The 23003-nt window shown below is 50.5% G+C and overlaps 1 protein-coding gene across 3 annotated transcripts in view; it reads left to right on the plus strand.

The window, feature by feature from the left end:
- The window catches only part of LOC115480740 (scaffold attachment factor B2-like), a 205543-nt gene that overhangs the window by 101191 nt on the left and 81349 nt on the right, over positions 1 to 23003 (plus strand). For all 3 annotated transcript variants that reach the window (XR_003943860.1, XM_030219611.1, XM_030219610.1), the window contains exons 13-15: positions 5668 to 5804; positions 18252 to 18539; positions 19141 to 19287. Coding sequence is in view for 2 of the 3 variants with exons in the window: in XM_030219611.1 (XP_030075471.1) it covers positions 5668 to 5804; positions 18252 to 18539; positions 19141 to 19287 (572 nt within the window). In the remaining variant the exon portion in view is untranslated. The remainder of the gene's footprint in view (positions 1 to 5667; positions 5805 to 18251; positions 18540 to 19140; positions 19288 to 23003) is intronic.

Below are 23003 nucleotides of genomic sequence, written 5' to 3' on the forward strand. Positions count from 1 at the left end.
GTGACTTTGGGGCTGGGCTGCTGATGTAGCCTCCGGGTCCAAGCGCTGCACGCTTCCCTTCAAAAGTTCTGTGCTTTTTGGGAAAGAGTTCGATAAACTGGTGTGTGGGGATTCCCAGGGGAATGGGCATGGGTGTCTATGCATGGTTGTTTTCGTGAGTCTTGGTGATACTGTCCCGGTAAGTTCAGTGGTCTGCAGAGGAGTTTTTTTTTTTTTTTTTTTTTTTTAAAGGTCTCAATCTTTTCATGGAGGCCGTTGAGGGGGCAGAGAGTCTGAGGCGGGTGTTCAGGTCCAGCCTCTGGTGTCGTCGGCTCGCAGTTTTGGGATTTTTACCAAAGGTGAGCCCATGTAAATCTGTTCAGTAGGTGCTGGAAGACATTTGCAATGGTTACTCACTGGAGTTAGATCACTATCTGCCAGAGTGCCCCTGGAAAGCTGGGGCATTCAGGGACACCTTATGCATTCTGGTCAACTTGCATGCGATAGTTCCTATACTGTGTGGCCAAGGGCAGTTATTCCATTTATTTTGTGGTGCCCAAGAAGGGGAAGGGTCTTTTAGTCTGATTTTGGATCTCAAGGGGGTGAACAGTGCTTTCGAGGTGCCCAGTTTTCATATGGAGACTCCAGTCGGACATAGTCACTGTTTGGAATGGGATGTTCTCACCTTGGATCTCGGAGGCTTATTTGCATGTTCCCATATGTCCAACTTATCAGCAGTGTCTCAGTTTTCTGAGGCGGTATTTCCAGGTCTTTGCCTTACCTTTCTGGCAGGCGACTGTGCCCTGGACTTTTTCATAGTTCGTGGTGGTGATTGCAGCAGCCTTTCGCAGGAAGGGCATTCTGGTTCCACCCCAGTTTGTATTATTGGCTGGACAGAGCGAAGAGCACACCACTTGGGTGGTCCAGTTTCTCAAGCACCTGGGATGAGTTGTCATTTACTCCCTAAAAATCATCTTGTACTTTCAGACACTGACTTTCTGGAAATTCACTTTGATACTCGGTTGGGGCGAGTGTTTCTGCCACTGAGTGGATCCACAAGTTGCAAGCTTGTGTCCGTCGCCTCCTGTCCGAGGCTTTACCACTAGCATGAACTTCTGCAAGTTTTGGGGTCCATGGTGGTGATTCCTGAAGTGGTTCCATGGACCAGGGCTCATGTGTTCCCTGCAGCTGGCATTCCTGTCCAGTTGTCTCCATAGAACAATTTTGTGGAGAAGCAAGTGCCTCTGAAGGGGGAGGCCTGCTCCGGTAGTGGTTACAGACCACCAATTTAACCAAAGGTATGCTGTTAGGAATTCCGGACCAGATGTTGGTAACCACGGATGCCAGACTCTGTGGCTTGAGGGGACATTGGGTCAGGTGACCCAAGGGCAGTGGTCAGTCATCTGGAAGCCAAAGCGATCTGCCTCGCTCTGTAAATCTTTCAGCACTTGAAGGAATAGTAGTTCGGGCTCTGTCCTCCAACGCCATGGCTGTGGTGTATATAAATTGTCAAGGTGGGACTCGCAGCTGGACAGTGGCTGAAGAGGTCCCTCAGCTTTTACGGTGGGCTGAAAGCCAGCTCTATGCCACTTGTGTAACAGGAGTGGACAAGGTTAAGCAGATTTTCTGAGCAGTTACACATTGGATCTGGGGGAATGGTCCTCGACCTGGGAAGCTTTCTAGCTGGTGGCTTGCCGTTGAGGGAGTCCAGTGTTAGATTTGATGATGGCATGCAGTGCTCAGGTTCCTCCGTTCGTCAGTTGGTGGAGGGGGTCGATGCCCTGATTTCTCCCTGGCTAACTGCTTCTCTGCTGTATGTTTCCCCCTGGGCGGCTGGTCGCACCATTCAACTCAGTCGCATTCTGGCCTGGTGATCCTGATAGTGCTTGATTGGCCCTGGAGGCTGTGGTACGGGGATATCATTTGCCTCAAGATGGACAATCCCCTTCCTCTTGGGGGGGGGGGGGGTCTCAGCTTCCTGTTTCAAGGTCCAGTGCTGGATCTGTCTCCATTCTCGCTTATGGCATGACTCTTGAAAGGGCATGTTTGAGGAAGAAGGGTTACTCTGCTAAGGTGATCGTGACTGTTAGGTTCACCCAGACGTTCCATGTCCTTAGCGTATGTCCGTGTCTAGCGAGGATCGATTCTATGGCTTGCATCTTCGTGATTAACCACCCTCCCTTTCTACCTCCCTTGTCCAGTCTGACATCTCTTCCTCTCCTCCCAGATTGCCAGTGGCTTTCTCCTCCTAGTTTACCGTTTACCTTTTTGCAGTAAATCTTTGTCCTGTAGCAGCGTATTGAAACGCTGCCTTGGCCTGCACCAGGCCTTTCCTTCTGACCTGTCCCACCCCCTTCTGATGCAACTTCCTGCTTTCAGAAGGGGATGCGTCGGGTTAGAAAGAAAGGTCTGGTACAGGCCCAGGCAGCGTTTCAATACGCTGCCACTGCATAAGGTAAACCAGGAGGGGAGAGCCCCCGGCGGTCCAGGAGGGAGGGGAAGGAGAAGGGAATTGAGAGACCATGGGCGGGAGGGGAAAATTAAGGGAGTACGCAGGAGTGTAGGAATATTTGAAAGAGAATCAGTGGTAAGGGTGATGTTTCCTCTTCTGTTACTTTTTTATTTATTTTTTTGTGGTGTGAGAAGAGGGGAGAGCTGCGCCGGACCAGGAGTTGCTGAAGAAAAAACTGAAAGCAGGCAGAGGAGCACACTGGATGTGGGAACTCCCGCATATGCCCAGTGAGCCTAGTGGCTTACTATAGCTAGAGAAGAGCACAGACACACAGGATCAGTCTGAGGACTTTACCATAAAGTGTGCCTGCATGTCCCCTTCTTGTCTCCGGAGAAGGTTACTCGTTCATAGAGTTGCTGACATGTTGGCAATCAAGTAGACTGTTCCAAGAAGATGTTTTAGTAAGGTTATGCTGAGCAGACCAAAAGGGTGGCTCCACACACCATCCTAATTTCCTTTAGTTAATTGTTCTGCCAATACTTTCCCAAAACCTCACACCCATCCTTTGTGAAAGTGCATTGTACACCTTAGACTGTAAGCAAGCCTTAACCATTCATCTGGAGCAGATTAAAGCCTGTAGACAGTCCACCTGGCGCTTTGTTTCTTTTGACCCCCCCCCCCCCCCCAACAGGATGGGGGCAACCGTTGGTAAACACACTTTAACCTATTGGCTAGCAGATTGCATCTCCTTTTACTTGTGCCCAGGCTGAGCAGAGGGTCATGTTGGAGCAAACGTCTCTCTCCAATGGCGAACGAAAGACTCACCGAACAAACAAGAACGAAAAACCTATACCACGAGAGGAAAAATAGACCCGGTAATATTCTGGCAGCAGATCTACTACAACGGATGGACAATAAAGGCAGATACAAATCAATTCCTCCTAGAATGGGACAAGAGATGCAGATCCATATTAGACAATACTGCTCCAACCCAAACCAAGTGCCAGTGAACTAACCAACTATAGGCCAGTAGCATCCATTCCCTTAATAACCAAACTAACGGAAGGGATGGTGACCAAACAACTCACAAACTATTTAAATAAATTCTCAATACTCCATGACTCCCAGTCAGGATTTCGGTCTAACCACAGTACTGAAACAGTACTAGTTACACTCATGACTAAATTCAAACAAATGATTGCAACTGGAAAAAACATACTACTTCTACAATTTGACATGTCAAGCGCTTTTGACATGGTTGATCATGGAATACTACTACATATCCTTGAGTTCTTCGGAATTGGAAGTAACGTTCTCAATTGGTTCAAGGGATTCCTAACCACATGATCATACCAGGTGACATCTAACTCGACTACTTCAGCCACATGGATACCTGAATGCGGAGTCCCACAGGGATCCCCCCTCTCGCCGACTCTATTCAACTTAATGATGATACCCTTGGACAAACTATAATCAAACCAAAACCTCAACCCATACATATACGCAGACGTAACGATTTACATCCCATTTAAACAAGATTTAAAGGAAATTTCCAATGACATCAACCAAAGTCTCCATATCATGCATTCATGGGCGGATGCATTTCAGCTGAAACTTAATGCAGAAAAACCCCAATGCCTCATCCTCACCTCTCAACATAACACGAACAAATTTACCACCATTAACACACCAAATCTGAACCTTCCAATTTCGGACACCCTAAAAATTCTTGGAGTTACCATCGATCGACACCTAACACTTGAGAGCCACACAAAAAACACAACCAAGAAGATGTTCCACTCGTGTGGAAATTAAAAAGAGTAAGACCTTTCTTCCCAAGGACCGTCTTCCGTAACCTGGTACAATCAATGGTGCTCAGTCGTCTAGACTACTGCAACGCACTCTAAGCTGGCTGTAAAGAGCAAATAATCAAGAAACTTCAGACAGCCCAGAGCACTGCAGCTAGACTCATATTCGGTAAAACTAAACATGAAAGTGCTAAACCCCTACGAGAAAAGCTACACTGGCTCCCACTTAAAGAGCGAATCACGTTCAAAATATGCTCCCTAGTTCACAAAATCATTCACGGAGGTGCACCAGCCTACATGTCAGACCTGATAGACTTACCACTCAGGAATGCTAAAAGATCATCCCGCACATTTCTTAATCTGTACTTCCCCAACTGCAAAGGTCTAAAATACAAACTAATACATGCGTCAAACTTTACCTACTTGAGCACACAGTTTTATGGAACGCACTACCGCACAACTTAAAAATGATCTACTAACTAACCAACTTCCGCAAACTACTGAAGACCCATCTCTTTAATAAGGCATACCACAAAGATCAACAAATGTGAACATACACAACTCCTCCACATATATTCAGAACTGTCTTATATCTGCTTGTTATATTACTATCATGTTTTATCTTTGTTACCCAAGATCCTTCTGTAACACTAAATGTCTATTTTCTAATATATTTCTACCATTCATGATTTATTGTAAGCCACATTGAGCCTGCAAAGAGGTGGGAAAATGTGGGATACAAATACAATAAATAAATTTGAGATCAGCTTCTGTCGAGATTGCAAAACTTGCAATATGGTATTCTGTCCACACATTCACATCTCGCTACTTTCTTGAGCCAGATTCCCAATTTGACAGCTCGGTCAGTTTTGCAGAATTTGTTTGGAGTCTAGAGTGAATCTCCACCCTCCTAAGCCTATTTTTGTTCTGTTTCAGGCTGCACCCACACAACAGGAATGTAAATAAATTTATCTTAATTGGTTCCTTATTGGCTCTGCCTGTTGCAAGTCCTGATTGTCTGGTGTTTTGGTGAGCCTGGTAGCTAGGGATTTCCATATGTAGTAGTACTACTGTCATGCTTGTCTTTGGAGGTAGCGAAGATACTCACCTGTAGCATGTTCTCTGAGGACAGTAGGGCACACATTACCACATAGTTGTATACCTTAAGCTGTACTATACTACCGGTACTGTGCACTCACGTTGGGCGGGAAAGCACCCACCCATGCTGGGTATGGCATTGCCAAAGGCTTCAGAAGGATCCAGTACACTGGGTAGCATCCATGCTGGGCTCCATTGGATGATGTCGCACATAAGTGGTAATGTGTCCTGCTGTCCTTGGACAGTACTTGCTACAGGTGAGTAACTTTGCTGTCTCTTAAAGGTTTAGCATTCTAATTTATTTTTGGTTTTATATGTACTTTCTTGCAGAGTTCCAAAAGCCAGGACCGTAAGTCAGACAGCAAAGAGAAACGTGATATTTTGTCATTTGATAAAATCAAGGAGCAACGGGAGCGTGAACGTCAGAGGCAGAGAGAACGAGAAATCCGAGAAATGGAAAGGAGAAGGTGAGCAATTTTTGTTAATATGAATTGGGTGGGGGATTATTTGGAAAAACCATTCTCCCTAGTATGGAAAAAGACGGCCCCTAGCATTACAGTAATTTCCAGACAGTTCTTGAACATCAGGTCTGATTTTTTTATTTCAGGATGTTAATATTGCTGCTCTGTAACTTAACTAGGTTAATTTACATATCTTGGTTTTCTAAAACCAGATATGAATAAGGGTTTTACCTAGTTTTGGAGCCTATAATGAAATTTTAATCAAAATTATTGTTGCTGGGGGATTTTATTTTTTGCCCAGTAATCCCCCCCCCCCCCCCCCCAAGTTGGACTTTCAGCTCAGTCAGAATAGCCTTTTGCTAGCAACTGTCTAGGGCGAGGGATCCACCTTTATTAAATTTCCCTGTTCACCCTTTTCATTGAGCAGTTCAACAGCTCTACTTTTTTGTGTGGATTACTTCTTACCAGTAGCAGGGTTTTTTGTCATCAAGCAGGATAAACAGGCATGCCGCATACTGCAGTCACATGACCTTTAAAGACTCCTTGAATGTGAGCATGAACATGTATTTCTGCCCCTTACTACTCACCCAGCAAGATTTTCTACTTCATCCCAACAAGATGCTGGGTCTGATAGCATGGATTTTGAGAGGCAGCTATTTTTGCACACCCCTACTTTTCCAGAAGTGCAGGACATTCGTCTCCAGGAAACAGTCAACCAGAAAATCACTCATTTTGCATATTTAAGTATTCAGGAATCAAAAGCCAATCAGTTGCCCACTTCCTCAGCAACCCTCCAGACCGGTCAAGACGCTTGGGTTATGTACGCCTACCAGCAGAGGGAGACTGAGAACACTAACTTTAAACTGTGTACATCTAACCTGTGCCTAGTCATCTATAGTCAGTATTTTCTCAGTCTCAGCAGAGGGCAGACGTGCAGCCTGTGCAGCTTGTCCTTTGAGGCGGCCGCTCTTGAGTTTGCAAGCCTTGGTTTGCGGCTCCTATGTGGATAGGGCGTTCCTGACTGTTTTGCAGCGAGCTTCCCCCTCGGGATCCTTCCTGGAGGGCGGAATGGCCGACCCTGGAGTCTGGTTTGGCCTACTTGGCAGACTTGCTGTATGATGTTTTGAGAGCCTCGGCCAGAGGTATGGCCCAGACGGTCTCTGCGCGGCGGTGGCTCTGGCTTAAGCACTGGTCTGCTGACCATGTCTCTAAATCTCGCCTAGCCAGGTTGCCTTTTAAAGGCAAGCTGCTCTTTGGGGACGAGCTGGACAAGATCGTGACGGAGCTGGGCACGTCCAAGGGCAAGAGGTTGCCGGAGGTGAGGACTCGGGCCGGCAGTGCCCGTCCTGGTTCCTCTAAGGGCCGATTCGAGGAAGCCCGTCGGTATCGCCCAGGCAAGTTGGCCTCCTCTGCCTCCGCTTCCTTCAAACGGAACTTCTCCCCCAAGCAGCATTCCCTTCGTAGGGACCGCCGTCCCGGAGGTTCGTCCTCCGGCCCGCCCCCAGGGTCGCGTACCCAATGACGGGGACCTGGTCCATGGCCCAGTGCAGATAGGAGGAAGGTTGTCCTCGTTTCTGAGCGAGTGGACCAGGGTAACTTCAGATGCTTGGGTTCTGGAAGTCATTAGAGATGGCTACAAGATAGAGTTCTGCCGGCCCCTAAGAGACGGGTTTGTAAACTCTCCTTGCAAGTCCCAGGTCAAAGCAGCTGTTGTGCAGCAGACTTTGAACAACCTGATCCGCCTGGGTGCGGTGGTCCCGGTGCCAGTAGATCAGCTTGGCAAGAGGTGCTACTCCATTTACTTTGTGGTGCCAAAGAAAGAAGGTTCTGCTCGGCCTATTCTCGACCTCAAGGGAGTCAATCGGGCCTTGAAAGTTCGACATTTCCGGATGGAGACCCTCCGCTCCGTAATAGCTGCGGTGAAAAAGGGAGAATTCCTGGCCTCCCTGGACATCAAGGAAGCGGTGAAAAGGGGAGAATTCCTGGCCTCCCTGGACATCAAGGAAGCTTACCTACATATTCCCATCTGGACGCCTCATCAGCGCCTTCTGCGCTTTGAAGTACTGGGCCGACACTTCTAGTTCAGAGCCCTCCCGTTCGGGTTGGCTACGGCTCCGCGGACCTTCTCCAAAGTAATGGTGGTCATTGCGGCCTACCTCCGCAAGGAGGGAGTGCAAGTCCATCCCTATCTGGACGACTGGCTGATCCGAGCCCCTTCCTATGCGGAGTGCGAGAGAGCTACAGACAGGGTCATTGCTCTTCTGAGCTCCCTGGGATGGATCATCAACTGGGAGAAAAGTCAGCTGCGCCCTACTCAGTCCCTGGAGTATCTGGGAGTTCGATTCGACACCCAAGTGGGCAGAGTGTTCCTGCCGGACAACCAGAGCGTCAAGCTTCGGGCCCAGGTGGCCCAGTTCCTAGCCTCCTCTACTCTTCGAGCTTGGGACTATGTGCAGCTGTTGGGCTCCATGACGGCCACAATGGAGGTAGTGCCTTGGGCCAGGGCTCATATGAGACCACTACAGCACTCTCTTCTGCGGCGGTGGAATCCAGTCTCGGAGAATTACGCCGTACGCCTTCCTTTGGATCCAGCGGCGCGAAAGGCGCTGAGCTGGTGGCTGAGACCAGGCAAGCTGTCCGCAGGAATGCATCTTACGACCCCGGAGTGGGTTGTCGTCATGACGGACGCCTGCTTGACGGGCTGGGGAGCCCACTGCCTGGGTCAGACAGCGCAGGGGCTCTGGTCTCCTGCGGAGACAAAATGGTCCATCAACCTCCTGGAACTCAGAGCCATTCGTTTGGCGCTTCTAGAGTTTCTCCCGGTACTGGTGCTGAGGCCTGTGCGGGTCCTGTCGGACAATGCCACGGCTATGGCCTATGTCAATCGCCAGGGAGGTACCAGGAGCGCCCCTCTAGCCAAGGAGGCCATGAGGCATTGCCTGTGGGCGGAAGCGAATCTGGAACAGCTGTCGGCGGCCCACATTGCGGGAGTCATGAATGTCAAGGCGGACTTTATCAGTCGCCATACCTTGGATCCCGGAGAGTGGCAACTGTCTGCTCGGGCGTTATTGGACATCACGAAACGCTGGGGCCGGCCGAGCCTGGATCTGATGGCGTCTTCGGCCAAGTACCGCGTTTTTTCAGCAGAGGACGGGACCCTCGATCTCTGGGAGTCGATGCTCTTCTCCAGCAGTGGCCGGCACAGGAGCTCCTCTACGTGTTTCCGCCCTGGCCCATGATGGGCAGGGTGCTAGGCCGGGTGGCAAAGCATCCGGGCTGGGCGATCCTGGTGGGTCCGGATTGGCCCAGACGTCCATGGTATGCGGACTTAGTCAGACTCTCGGTTGACAGCCCTCTGCGGCTGCCAACTGAAGGCACACTCTACTAAGGCACAAGCAGCCTCGATGGCGGAGTCCAGATCTGTCTCCTTGGAAGAGATTTGCAGAGCGGCTACGTGGTTGTCAGCTCATACCTTCTCATGACATTATCGCTTGGATGTGGCTGCTCGGGCCGAGGCCCAGTTTGGGGCTTCAGTGTTGCGTTCAGGGATTTCCATGTCCCACCCTGGGTGAGTACTGCTTTGGTACATCCCAGCAGTCTATGGATTGATCGGCTTGATGATAGGGAAGGTAAAATTATGTATCATACCTGATTATTTTCTTTCCCTTAATCATAGCCGATCAATCCATAGCACCTCCCAGATAATCTGTATTGTTTGTGTTCTGGTTATATTTCAGGTTCAAGTTCAGTCTTCATTTCCTGTTCATGAGGACTTCGTGTTCAAGTTCTTCTAATTGAAGTCTCTTCGAGTTCAGACGATTTTGTGTTACAGAGAGCTGCTGCTCCCCCCCCCCTCCCCCCGTTTTGGCGGTGGCTGGATTGATAACTAAATTATGCCGGCGCTCCCTCCCGCTTTGTGCGGCTGTAGGATAGGTTTGTATCCCTCCCGCTTCGGCGGTGTTAGGGTAAGCCAGCTCCTCCCGCAGTTGCGGTAGGATAAGCCAGCTCCCCCTGCGTCGGCAGGTGTGGTTTCCCGCCCACCGCCCCGACGGTGGTGCGCTGGAATATTTCCCCTCCCCTGCTTCGGCGGTGGTGAGCTGGGCAGAGTGTCCCTTTGTGGGTGTAATTCTCTAAGTGCTGAGTCCTGCGGATGGATGGAGCTTTGATATCGACATACTGAGGAATTTCCGGCAGCACATGACCACATATAGGGAGGCAAAAGATCGCTCTCTATCTCCACCTGCTGGTAGATAGACACAACCCACCAGTCTACATACCAGTCTATGGATTGATTGGCTATGATTAAGGGAAAGAAAACTATCAGGTATGATACATAATTTTACCATGCTGCGGTTGCGTCGTCAAGCCATCTCTCTCTCTCTCATATTTGTTCTTTGTGTAGTTTTTTTGAAGCTTGTTGTTCACATGCTGGTTTTGATAAAGCATTTCTCTCTTTTGTCTTCTCCTGCAGGTTGCAGTTCTTTCCTGTTTCTCAGGTCAGATACGGGGTAACTTTTTGTCCTGTCTTTTTGGAGGTCTCTCGTTTTCCTTAAGGAACTTAATCTCTTTCTCCTACGTTCCGAGAAACTTTTTTTTTTTTTCATCTTGAAATCTCAATCTTATTCTCCTTTTGGGCTATTCTCTTCTTGTTTCCATTAAGGTTTCTCTCTTAAGACAGTGTTTTTAGTAGCCATTGCTTTGGAGCTGCAAGTTTTTCATGCGGGTCTCCGTTTTTTCTTTTTGGAATTTTTTCCAAGGAGCAAGTAGGTCTATGTCTGGAGTACTTCTACATCTGGTTCCTTTGTTTCTCTCTACCGTAGTTTCACGTTTTCTTGTTTCCCAATCAGTTTTTAGTTTTTCTTCCGGGTCTACGGTCTTCAGGCATGGAAGATCACTGGAAGTTAATTCTTTAGGTATTAAGAGAGCTCTTACATGTTAAGAGAACTGTTATATGCTATTTGGCAACTATTGAACATTTTCAGCGCTCGGATCCTCTTTTTGTTCTTCTAGCTAGTTGGCGTAAGGGTTTGTAGTTTCTGACCCACTATATCTCGATGGATTAAGGAAATGAGAACTTCTATTTGTCTTCTTTCCGGGGGAGCAGTTCCAGAGACTGTTAAACCATATTCCACAACTTGAGAAGCAGTTTTCTTCCTTGGCTGACCGATTTTTAGTGCCCTCGACGCACATTTATAAAGTGACATCATGGGCTTAGCTACATTCGTTGTCTGATTAATACAGACTACATGTTCATTGTCGCCAGGAGGCGGTCTTTTCAACTCAACAAGTATTCTCACCGGGTTTCCTCGGGTCCCTCCCTTAAGATTACTGCTTTGGTACTTCCAATCAGTCCAATCCTGGTCTGGAGGGACGTTAAGGAAGGAGAAATTAGATCTTACCTGCTAATTTGCTTTCCTTTAGTGCCTCCGGACTGGACCAGGCCCCTCCCATGTTTGCTCAACTATTCAGATTCCTTTCTTAGGTTTGGAAGTGAGTTCCTTTCTTTACCACACATGGCGTCATTAAATAAATAAAATAAAAAAAAGAAAAACAATTGCTGCTATATATATATATATAAATGGGCCATACCACATCTCTTGTGAGAGTCGCTGATGAGTTCAGATGCTGGTATATATATATATATATATTAACCTTTTACGTGGGCCATACCACTTCTCTAGTGAGAGCCGCTGGTGAGCTCAGATGCTGGTATATATATAAAACTTTCTCCGAAGACAAGCAGGCTGCTTGTTCTCACTGATGAGTGACGTCCACGGCAGCCCCTCCAATCGGAACACTTTTCTAGCAAAGTCCTTTGCTAGTCCTCGCGCGCCGATGCGCACCGCGCATGCGCGGCCGTCTTCCTGCCCGAACCGGCTCGTGCCGGCCAGTCTTTTGTCCGCGCTCGGTACGGTCGTGTTTCGCCGTTCGCGCCCCGAAAGTTGACCTCGCGTGTCGTTTTTCGACTTCGCTTTCAAAAAAAAAAAAAAAAGTGTCTGAAGAAGACCTTTTCGGTCTGCTCCCTTCCAGTACTTCTAGTTTTGCCCCGGTAAGTTTTCTTTCGTCGTCGGGGTAGGCCCTATTTAGGCCTCGGTTCAAAGTTTTTCTTCCCCCTCTTTTTGTGGTGCCATTTTCGCCATTTCGAGTTTTGATCTTGCCGGCGCGATTTTTCCGCCCATGACATCGAAGTCTTCCAGCGGCTTCAAGAAGTACACCCAGTGCGCCCGGGTCTCGCTCACTGACAGGCACGCGTCGTGTCTTCAGTGTCTGGGGGCTGGGCACCGCCCGCAGGCCTGTAGTCTGTGTTCTCTTTTGCAAAAGTGGACTCAGGTAGCGAGATTAGCCCAGTGGAACGTGTTGTTCTCGGGCTCTTCGTCGGCATCGGCACCGGGAGTATCGACTGCTTCGACGTTGTCGGCGCCCGGACCTTCATCCTCACCCCCGATTGCATCGAGGCATCGGCCCTCTGCATCGGGGCGACATCGGAGGGCTGCGTCGGCGTCGGTGGTATCGAGACCTCCTCGTCTGCTGATGTCGTCGGACGGTGGTGCTTCGTCTGGAGTGCAGGTGAGGGCTGTCCATTCCCCTGCTGGTGGCGGTGAGCCTTCGGGTGGGTCTCCCCCTACCCTGAGGGCTCCTGCGGTACAGCCCCCCCCCCCCCCCCCCCCCCCCGAGACCGACCTCCTTCGGCCTTGGCCCCGAGGAAGAAACGGCTGGATTCTACGTCCTCGTCGGTGCCGGGAAGCTCCGGTGACATGCTTCGTCCCAAAAAGTCGAAGAAGCATCGTCACCGGTCCCCTTCCCGTGTCGGCACCGAGAGCTCTGGGTCGCCGAGGGAGTCGGCACCCAGTAGGCATCGGCACCGAGAGGACCGCTCGCCCTCTGTTCAAGAGGTGTCGGTGCGCTCCCCTTTGGACAGCCCGGAACAGCCTCCACGCCCGGAACAGGTTCTGACATCGACTCCTGCATCGGCTTCCATGTCTTTTTCCACAGCCGCTCTGCACGAGAGCCTCCGGGCCGTTCTCCCAGAGATCATGGGAGAGCTGTTGCGCCCTACCCCTCCGGTACCGGGGGTGCTTGCGCCTCCGGTACCGTCGAGCGAGGCGCCGGCTGGCCCGTTGCCCGGGGTGAGGTCTCCGACATCGATGCCGCTTGCTGTACCGACTGCGGTAGCCTCCCAGGAAGGCTCCCCGACTACGTCAGCAGAGGGAGCTTCGCCGGTGCGGGCAAGGGAGTCTACCTCTCGACGCTCCCACTGTGGCCGTGGTTCCACGGAGTCGAGCCGGGCACGGCTGCAGACACAGGTCCGTGAACTTGTGTCTGACACCGATGGTGAGGCCTCGTGGGAAGAGGAAGAGGATATCAGATATTTCTCTGACGAGGAGTCTGAGGGTCTTCCTTCTGATCCCACTCCCTCTCCTGAAAGGCAGCTTTCTCCTCCTGAGAGTCTGTCTTTTGCGGCCTTTGTCCGGGAGATGTCTACGGCCATCCCCTTCCCGGTGGTTGTGGAGGACGAGCCCAGGGCTGAAATGTTTGAGCTCCTGGACTATCCTTCTCCACCTAAGGAAGCGTCCACAGTACCCATGCATCATGTCCTCAAAAAGACATTGCTGGCGAACTGGACCAAGCCTCTAACTAATCCCCACATTCCCAAGAAGATCGAGTCCCAGTACCGGATCCATGGGGACCCAGAGCTGATGCGCACTCAGTTGCCTCCCGACTCTGGAGTTGTGGATTTGGCCCTAAAGAAGGCCAAGAGTTCTAGGGAGCATGCTTCGGCGCCCCCGGGCAAGGACTCTAGAACCTTGGACTCCTTTGGGAGGAAGGCCTACCATTCTTCTATGCTCGTGGCCAAAATTCAGTCCTACCAGCTCTACACGAGCATACACATGCGGAACAATGTGCGGCAGTTGGCGGGCTTGGTGGACAAGCTCCCCCCTGAGCAAGCCAAGCCATTTCAGGAGGTGGTCAGGCAGCTAAAGGCGTGCAGAAAATTCCTGGCCAGAGGGGGGTGTATGACACCTTTGATGTTGCGTCCAGGGCCGCTGCTCAAGGTGTGGTGATGCGCAGACTCTCATGGCTGCGTGCCTCCGACCTGGAGAATAGGATCCAGCAGCGGATTGCGGACTCGCCTTGCCGTGCGGATAATATTTTTGGAGAGAAAGTCGAGCAGGTGGTAGAGCAGCTCCACCAGCGGGACACCTCTTTCGACAAGTTCTCCCGCCGGCAGCCTTCAGCCTCTACCTCTACAGGTAGAAGATTTTTTGCGGGAAGGAAGACTGTTCCCTACTCTTCTGACAAGCGTAGATACAATCCTCCTTCTCGACAGCCTGCGGCCCAGGCTAAGCCCCAGCGCGCTCGCTCTCGTCAGCAGCGTGCGACACAGCAAGGCCCCTCGGCTCCCCAGCAAAAGCAAGGGACGAGCTTTTGACTGGCTCCAGCAGAGCATAGCCGACATCCAAGTGTCAGTGCCAGGCGACCTGCCAGTCGGAGGGAGGTTGAAAGCTTTTCACCAAAGGCGGCCTCTCATAACCTCCGATCAGTGGGTTCTCCAAATAGTCCGGCAAGGATATACCCTCAATTTGGCCTCAAAACCTCCAAATTGTCCACCGGGAGCTCAGTCTTACAGCTTCCAGCACAAGCAGGTACTTGCAGAGGAACTCTCCGCCCTTCTCAGCGCCAATGCGGTCGAGCCCGTGCCATCCGGGCAAGAAGGGCTGGGATTCTATTCCAGGTACTTCCTTGTGGAAAAAAAAACAGGGGGGATGCGTCCCATCCTAGACCTAAGGGCCCTGAACAAATATCTGGTCAAAGAAAAGTTCAGGATGCTTTCCCTGGGCACCCTTCTCCCCATGATTCAGGAAAACGATTGACTATGCTCTCTGGACTTGAAGGACGCCTACACACACATCCCGATACTGCCAGCTCACAGACAGTACCTGCGATTTCAGCTGGGCACACGTCACTTCCAGTACTGTGTGCTACCCTTTGGGCTCGCCTCTGCGCCCAGAGTGTTCACGAAGTGCTTGGCTGTCGTAGCAGCGGCACTTCGCAGACTGGGGGTACACGTGTTCCCATATCTCGACGATTGGCTGGTGAAGAACACATCCGAGGCAGGAGCCCTGCAGTCCATGCAGATGACTATTCGCCTTTTGGAGCTACTGGGGTTTGTGATAAATTATCCAAAGTCCCACCTTCTCCCAGTGCAGAAACTCGAATTCATAGGAGCTCTGCTGGATTCTCGGACAGCTCGCGCTTATCTCCCAGAGACGAGGGCCAACAACTTGTTGTCCCTCGTCTCGCGGGTGCGGGCGTCTCAGCAGATCACAGCTCGGCAGATGTTGAGATTGCTGGGCCACATGGCCTCCACAGTTCATGTGACTCCCATGGCCCGCCTTCACATGAGATCTGCCCAATGGACCCTAGCTTCCCAGTGGTTTCAGGCTGCTGGGGATCTAGAAGACGTGATCCACATGTCCACGAGTTTTCTCAGATCTCTGTATTGGTGGACGATTTGGTCCAATTTGACTCTGGGACGTCCTTTCCAAATTCCTCAGCCTCAAAAAGTGCTGACCACGGATGCGTCTCTCCTGGGGTGGGGAGCTCATGTCGATGGGCTTCACACCCAAGGAAGCTGGTCCCTCCAGGAACGCGATCTGCAGATCAATCTTCTGGAGTTACGAACGGTCTGGAACGCTTTGAAGGCTTTCAGAGATCGGCTGTCCCACCAAATTATTCAAATTCAAATGGAAAACCAGGTTGCCATGTATTACATCAACAAGCAGGGGGGCACCGGATCTCGCCCCCTGTGTCAGGAAGCCGTCAGCATGTGGCTCTGGGCTCGCCGTCACAGCATGGTGCTCCAAGCCATATATCTGGCAGGCGTAAACAACAGCCTGGCCGACAGGTTGAGCAGGAATATGCAACCTCACGAGTGGTCGCTCAATTCCCGTGTAGTGCGACAGATCTTCCAGGTGTGGGGCACCCCCTTGGTAGATCTCTTCGCATCTCAAGCCAACCACAAAGTCCCTCAGTTCTGTTCCAGGCTTCAGGCCCACGGCAGACTGGCATCGGATGCCTTCCTCCTGGACTGGGGGGAGGGTCTGCTGTATGCTTATCCTCCCATACCTCTGGTGGGGAAGACTTTGTTGAAACTCAAGCAAGACCGAGGCACTATGATTATGATTGCTCCTTTTTGGCCGCGTCAGATCTGGTTCCCTCTTCTTCTGGAGTTGTCCTCCGAAAAACCGTGGAGATTGGAGTGTTTTCCGACCCTCATCACACAGGACGAAGGGGCGCTTCTGCATCCCAACCTCTGGTCCCTGGCTCTCACGGCCTGGATGTTGAGAGCGTAGACTTTGCCTCTTTGGGTCTGTCAGAGGGTGTCTCCCGCATCTTGCTTGCTTCCAGGAAAGATTCCACTAAGAGGAGTTACTTCTTTCTATGGAGGAGGTTTGCCGTCTGGTTTGACAGCAAGGCCCTAGATCCTTGCTCTTGTCCTACACAGACCCTGCTTGAATACCTTCTGCACTTGTCTGAGTCTGGTCTCAAGACCAACTCTGTAAGGGTTCACCTTAGTGCAATCAGTGCATACCATTACCGTGTGGAAGGTAAGCCGATCTCGGGACAGCCTTTAGTTGTTCGCTTCATGAGAGGTTTGCTTTTGTCAAAGCCCCCTGTCAAACCTCCTACGGTGTCATGGGATCTCAATGTCGTTCTCACCCAGCTGATGAAACCTCCTTTTGAGCCACTGAACTCCTGCCATCTGAAGTACTTGACCTGGAAGGTCATTTTCTTGGTGGCAGTTACTTCAGCTCGTAGAGTCAGTGAGCTGCAGGCCCTGGTAGCCCAGGCCCCTTACACCAAATTTCATCACAACAGAGTAGTCCTCCGCACTCACCCTAAGTTCTTGCCAAAGGTTGTGTCGGAGTTCCATCTGAACCAGTCAATTGTCTTGCCAACATTTTCCCCGTCCTCATTCCTGCCCTGCTGAACGTCAGCTGCACACATTGGACTGCAAGAGAGCATTGGCCTTCTATCTGGAGCGGACACAGCCCAACAGACAGTCCGCCCAATGGTTTGTTTCTTTTGATCCCAACAGGAGGGGAGTGGCTGTGGGGAAACGCACCATATCCAATTGGCTAGCAGATTGCATTTCGTTCACTTACGCCCAGGCTGGGCTGGCTCTTGAGGGTCATGTCACGGCTCATAATGTTAGAGCCATGGCAGCGTTAGTAGCCCACTTGAAGTCAGCCACTATTGAAGAGATTTGCAAAGCTGCGACGTGGTCATCTGTCCACACATTTACATCTCATTACTGCCTGCAGCAGGATACCCGACGCGACAGTCGGTTCGGGTAGTCAGTGCTTCAGAATCTGTTCGGGGTTTAGAATCCAACTCCACCCCCCTAGGCTCATGTTTATTCTGTTCCAGGCTGCACTCTCAGTTGGTAAATTTTTTTAGGTCAATCTCAGTTATGTCCTCGCCATTGCGAGGCCCAATTGACCATGTTTGTTGTTTTGAGTGAGCCTGGGGGCTAGGGATACCCCATCAGTGAGAACAAGCAGCCTGCTTGTCTTTGGAGAAAGCGAATGCTACATACCTGTAGAAGGTATTCTCCGAGGACAGCAGGCTGATTGTTCTCACAAACCCGCCCGCCTCCCCTTTGGAGTTGTGTCTTCCCTTCTCTTTGTCTTGCTACATATGAGACTGGCCGGCACGAGCCGGTTCGGGCGGGAAGACGGCCGCGCATGCGCGGTGCGCATGGGCGCGCGAGGACTAGCAAAGGACTTTGCTAGAAAAGTGTTCCGATTGGAGGGGCTGCCGTGGACGTCACCCATCAGTGAGAACAATCAGCCTGCTGTCCTCGGAGAATACCTTCTACAGGTATGTAGCATTCGCTTTACGTGGGCCATACCACTTCTCTGGTGAGAGTTGCTGGTGAGCTCTTATACACGGCATTGCCGTTGTTTAAGCACATTTATTGAGTGCTTTGTGGCTGCTTTGATTCCATGAGGCACAGAAGGGTGGTCTTTATTTCTTCCCTGCTTTGTTAGTCAAATACTGAGGCTAGGGTCATATGGCCAGGGCTCTCATTGGCTCTCTAGTCTTAGAATTTTCTCAGTCTCCACCTGCTGGTAGGTGTGCACAGCCCATCAGTCCATTCTTGGTCCGGTCCGGAGGGACTAAAGGAAAGCAAATTAGCAGGTAAGATCTAATTTCTCCTTCTCAACCTATAGTTTCACCCCCTCCCCCCAACCCCAGGTTGGATGCTTGTCTTAAGTCTCCTATATGACAGCACAGCCTGCCCATTTTCCATTTGTCGTGGCCCGGAAGGTTACTTCATGTAACTGAAGCATCAGCCCGTCTTTTATTTAATTATTGTTGCGTCAAAACGTACTTCAGTAGAAAATATAAATTGTGATTAGTTTATCAGAAATTTTGTTTAAACAGAGAGCGTGACCGGAGAGAGAGAGAGCGTATTCGGATTATACGTGAAAGAGAAGAACGAGATAGACTTCAAAGAGAACGTGAGCGACTCGAATTTGAAAGGCAGCGTCTTGATAGAGAACGAATGGAAAGGGAAAGACTGGAAAGGGAAAGGATGCGAATAGAGCAAGAAAGGAGACGAGAACAAGATCGCATCCAGCGGGAGAGGGAGGAGCTACGACGTCAACAAGAGCAACTGAGATATGAGCAGGAACGGAGGCCCTTGAGAAGACCGTATGATTTGGACAGAGGGTGAGAGCCTAACTTGTATGACAGGGTTTTGCCTCTGGGAATGTTAAGATGTCATAGTAGATAATATATTTGCATCTGACTGAATTGATAACTATCGCATATGCTTATGGAAAAATGCATTTTTTTTTTTGCCCTGATCATTTCCCCTTTATCTTTCTCTAGATCCTTTTTTTCCAAGTTTATTCCACCTATGATATTGTGTGTCCCAGGAAGGACTTTTTCTGTACTTAGCCCTGCCAGATTTGTGAAGTGTTACAGACCTCGTGCTCCTACCTAGCCTAAACTGGGATCTGTTTTTGTTTGGGGGTTTTTAAAACTGGGTTTACAGTTCAATAGGACCACCTGTTTAGAAGTTAGGTGTCTGCATGATTGACCTCAGTTAACACACTGTGCTGAGCAGTAGTTTTTAACCTAGTCCTCAAGATTTGCCCACCCTGTCATAATTTTAAGATATCTAGAAAGAATATGAAATGGTGGCAGTGCATGGAAATCTATCATGCAGAGTCCAGAAGGTAGGATTAGAGCTTGTGTCTGTAAGTGCCCAGGGTTGCTGTTTGTTGAGCCTTTTAGTCTTAGATTTAAAAGTGTAAATGTTTTGCAGACGAGATGACTTATACTGGCCCGAAGCAAAGCGGATGGCATTGGAAGATCGCTACCATTCAGAGCTTGGTCGTCCAGATCGTTTTCATGATTTCGATCACAGGGACCGTGGGCGCTACCCAGATGATCATTCTTTGCACTTAGACAGGTTAGTGACATTTTCATTAGTCATACTTTTCCTGATGAGCTTTCCATAGGCAAATGACACATTCAGTTGTCATATCCTTTCCCTATCGTAACAACTTCTTTGTAAATATTTGTAGAAAATAAATGTATTGAATTCTAGACATGATAATTAAAAAATTAATTTTAGGATGTATTAACCACTTTCATGAAGATTTACTCAGGTCTGTATACAACAAATAGGAGCACTGCACTTATAGTAAAATGCCTAAATTTCATTGTAAGATACAATTACAACAGTGAGGAACTTGGAAATAAGCAAACTATAGTAATAATAAGTGTCAGTAAAGCACACATTTAGAACAAAATATTTTAAGATAAATATACAATGCCAGTAACTCTCTCTAAATTGAGGGCAATATATATGCAGTCATAAGGTATGAGCAGCTGGTCTTGCGAGCTGTGCAGCAAACTAGCCCCTGATGCAGTGTGATTGGAATGTTAGTGGTCATGGGCATTAAAGGATTTAGGAGAAAAGCTAGGCTTTCACCTGCTTTTCTGAAGTAGAGGTAGTCTTGGGTTAGATGTTGATGTCTGGGAATGAGTTCCAAAATGTGTGGTTACTCCTGAGAAGGCTCACTGGCAGTTGTCACATTGTGTGATTTCAGGGGTTTAGGGATGTTCCTTGAGACCTCTAAGGTGTGTAGAATGTTAGCTTCCTCAGCAATCCTCCAGACCGTTCAAGACGTTTGGGTTATACTCGCCTACCAGCAGAGGGAGACTGAGAACACTAAAACTTTATTCAAGTAACCTGTGCATACCCTCTACTAAGCAGTATTTTCTCAGTCTCAGCAGAGGGTAGATGTGTGCAGCCTGTGCAGTGTATCCAGTCTGGTAGGCCTGTTTGGGGTTTCTAGGTTGGGTTGTAAATTTTAGAGAACCCACACTTGGATCTCTCTGACGGTGTAAGTCCTAGGGGGCTTCTTATTCCCTGTGGGGTGTCACACCCGGGTGACCTGGTCCCTCCCCCTGTGCTGAGATGTCTTCTATCTGAGTAAGCCTTTCATCTTATTGGACATGTGCAGGCATTCCCACCCTTGATACGGTTATCCCTGTTTTTTTTTTTTTTCTCTCTCTTCTTTCCACCCCCCCCCCCCCCCCCCCCCCCAAATATATAAGGTTGGTAGTAACTTTTTCAAGGCGTAGACAATTGATCAAGGTGATAAATCAGATGTTTCCTCAGCAACCCTCCAGACCGGTCAAGACGCTTGAGTTATGCACACCTTCCAACAGAGGGAGACTGAGAACACTTAACCTTAAACACTGTACTTCCTTTTGACCCTTCGGACCAGCCCAGAATGTGACGTGTTGTGCATGCCTTCCAGCTGTTGGAGACTGAGAACTCTTGACTCGTGTGAGCCAATAAGAGCCCTGGCCAGTTAGTGACATTCAGTATTCTCTGTCTCCAGCAGGTGGAAGGAGGTGAGCCCTTCAGTCTCTTTCTCATTTCTCCCTTTGACTTTAATTATTATTCCCTATCAATCCATAGACTGGTGGGTTGTGTCCATCTACCAGCAGGTGGAGATAGAGAGCAATCTTTTGCCTCCCTATATGAGGTCATGTGCTGCCGGAAATTCCCCAGTATGTTCTCTATCTCAGCAGGTGTGTGGTCACACAGCAGCAGCTCTGGCTAGGTCTCCAAGCCTGATTGTTTAGGTTTTGTTGAGTACCCTGGGGTTGAAGGCTCTTCGTGAGCAAGTGCAAACCTGGTGGTGCCAGGTCCCTCCTTTTCTCCCCCCTCCCGCTGGCTCCGTTAAACAAAAAACAAAAAAAAAAAAAATTTTTTTTAACGTTCAAAAACGACGTCCATTTGCAGCTGCTCACTGGAACAAGTCGTCGCTGCTTGGAGCAAGAAGCAGGTAATCTTTACCTTTTACTAGCGGGCAGGGGGTTCCCCGAACGGTCTCCACGTGGCTATAGCCTCGGATGGCAAGGGCGCGAAAAGACGCTCCCCGGAACGTCCACACGCCTAGTGGGGAAGCGGGGGATCGAAGGTAGAGTCGCCCTTTTTGGGCGCCCTTTCGGAGCCGGGAGAGTTCACCGGTTATTCCTCCAGCGCGGCGGCATTTCCCGCCTTAGGCGCCCATCCCCCGCTGGCCGCCCTCCCGGTCGTGACCAGCCACGCGGCTCGGTCGGCTTCTTCTTGGGCCGCCCTCGAGATGGGAGACGTTAACAGCTTGGTCGCCCTTGAATCGGGCGACAGTAAGAAGTCAGCAAAATTAAAACGCCCTTCTTCCCGCGTGGCTCCTTCTCGGAGTTTCGCGCCAGACGCCTCTCCCCCGCTACTGGGAGCGCAGATGGAGGGCGCCTTTGGGCCGCAGCACAGGCTGCAGAAATGCACAGATGGGGGGGGGGGGGTTTCTCCCCTGAGTTCATTTTGCTGCTGCATCAGGCCTTTCTTATGCAGAACACTGCCCCTGCCCACCTCTCTGATCGGGGTGATGAGGCCTCTATGCTTAAGTGCCCTCGGGTGGATCTTCCACCCTCGGGGGACTCGGTCTCCTCTGATGTGGATGACGGCAGCATGTCTGAGTTCTCCCAGAGATCCTTAGCGGAATCTATGGAAGAGACTGATCCTCGCTCGGATGGAGTGGACGGACCCCTCTGCAGCGCGGCTTTTTCGCTCAGAGTCTTTGCCCAACCTGCTTGTGCAGGCCATGAGCATTTTGAAGATTGCCTCTCCGGAGGAAGGCTCTCTCTCAGCCTCTACTGGCTCCGCCATTATGCTGGGAACAAAGCGCCCACCTAGAACCTTCCACGTTCATGAAGCCATGCAGACCCTAATTTCAGCGCAATGGGATGCCCCTGAGGCGAGCCTGAAAGTAGCCAGGGCTATGTCCCATCTGTACCCCTTACCTGAGGGGGAACGGGAAGCCTTTGTCTGGCCCACGGTAGATTCCTTAATCACTGCTGTGACTAAGAAAACGGCGCTGCTGGTGGAAGGTGGCACTGCCCTGAAGGACGCCCAAGACAGGAGAATGGAGGCGGCCTTAAAGTCGTCCTTTGAGGCGGCCACTCGAGTTTGCAAGCCTCGGTTTGCGGCTCCTACGTGGCTAGGGCGTGTCTGTTTTGCAGCGGGCTTCCCCCTCTGACCCTTCTGGAGGGCGGAATGGCCGACCCTGGAGTCGGGTTTGGCCTACTTGGCAGACTTGCTGTATGATGTTTTGAGAGCCTCGGCCAAGGGTATGGCTCAGACATTCTCTGCGTGGCGGTGGCTCTGGCTTAAGCACTAGTCTGCTGACCATGCCTCTAAATCTCGCCTAGCCAAGCTGCCTTTTAAAGGCAAGCTGCTCTTTGGGGACGAGCTGGACAAGATCGTGACGGAGCTGGGCACGTCCAAGAGCAAGAGGTTGCCGGAGGTGAGGACTCGGGCCGGCAGTGCCCGTCCTGGTTCCTCTAAGGGCCGATTCGATCAAGCCCGTCGGTATCGCCCAGGCAAGTCGGCCTCCTCTGCCTCCGCTTCCTTCAAACGGAACTTCTCCCCCAAGCAGCATTCCTTTCGTAGGGACCGCCGTCCAGGAGGTTCATCCTTCGGCCCGCCCCCAGGGTAGAGTACCCAATGACGGGGACCTGGTCCATGGCCCAGTGCAGATAGGAGGAAGGTTGTCTTCATTTCTGAGCGAGTGGACCAGGGTAACTTCAGACGCTTGGGTTCTGGAAGTCATCAGAGACGGCTACAAG

The sequence above is a fragment of the Microcaecilia unicolor genome, chromosome 11, assembly GCF_901765095.1.
Source record: "Microcaecilia unicolor chromosome 11, aMicUni1.1, whole genome shotgun sequence".
NCBI lineage: Eukaryota > Metazoa > Chordata > Amphibia > Gymnophiona > Siphonopidae > Microcaecilia > Microcaecilia unicolor.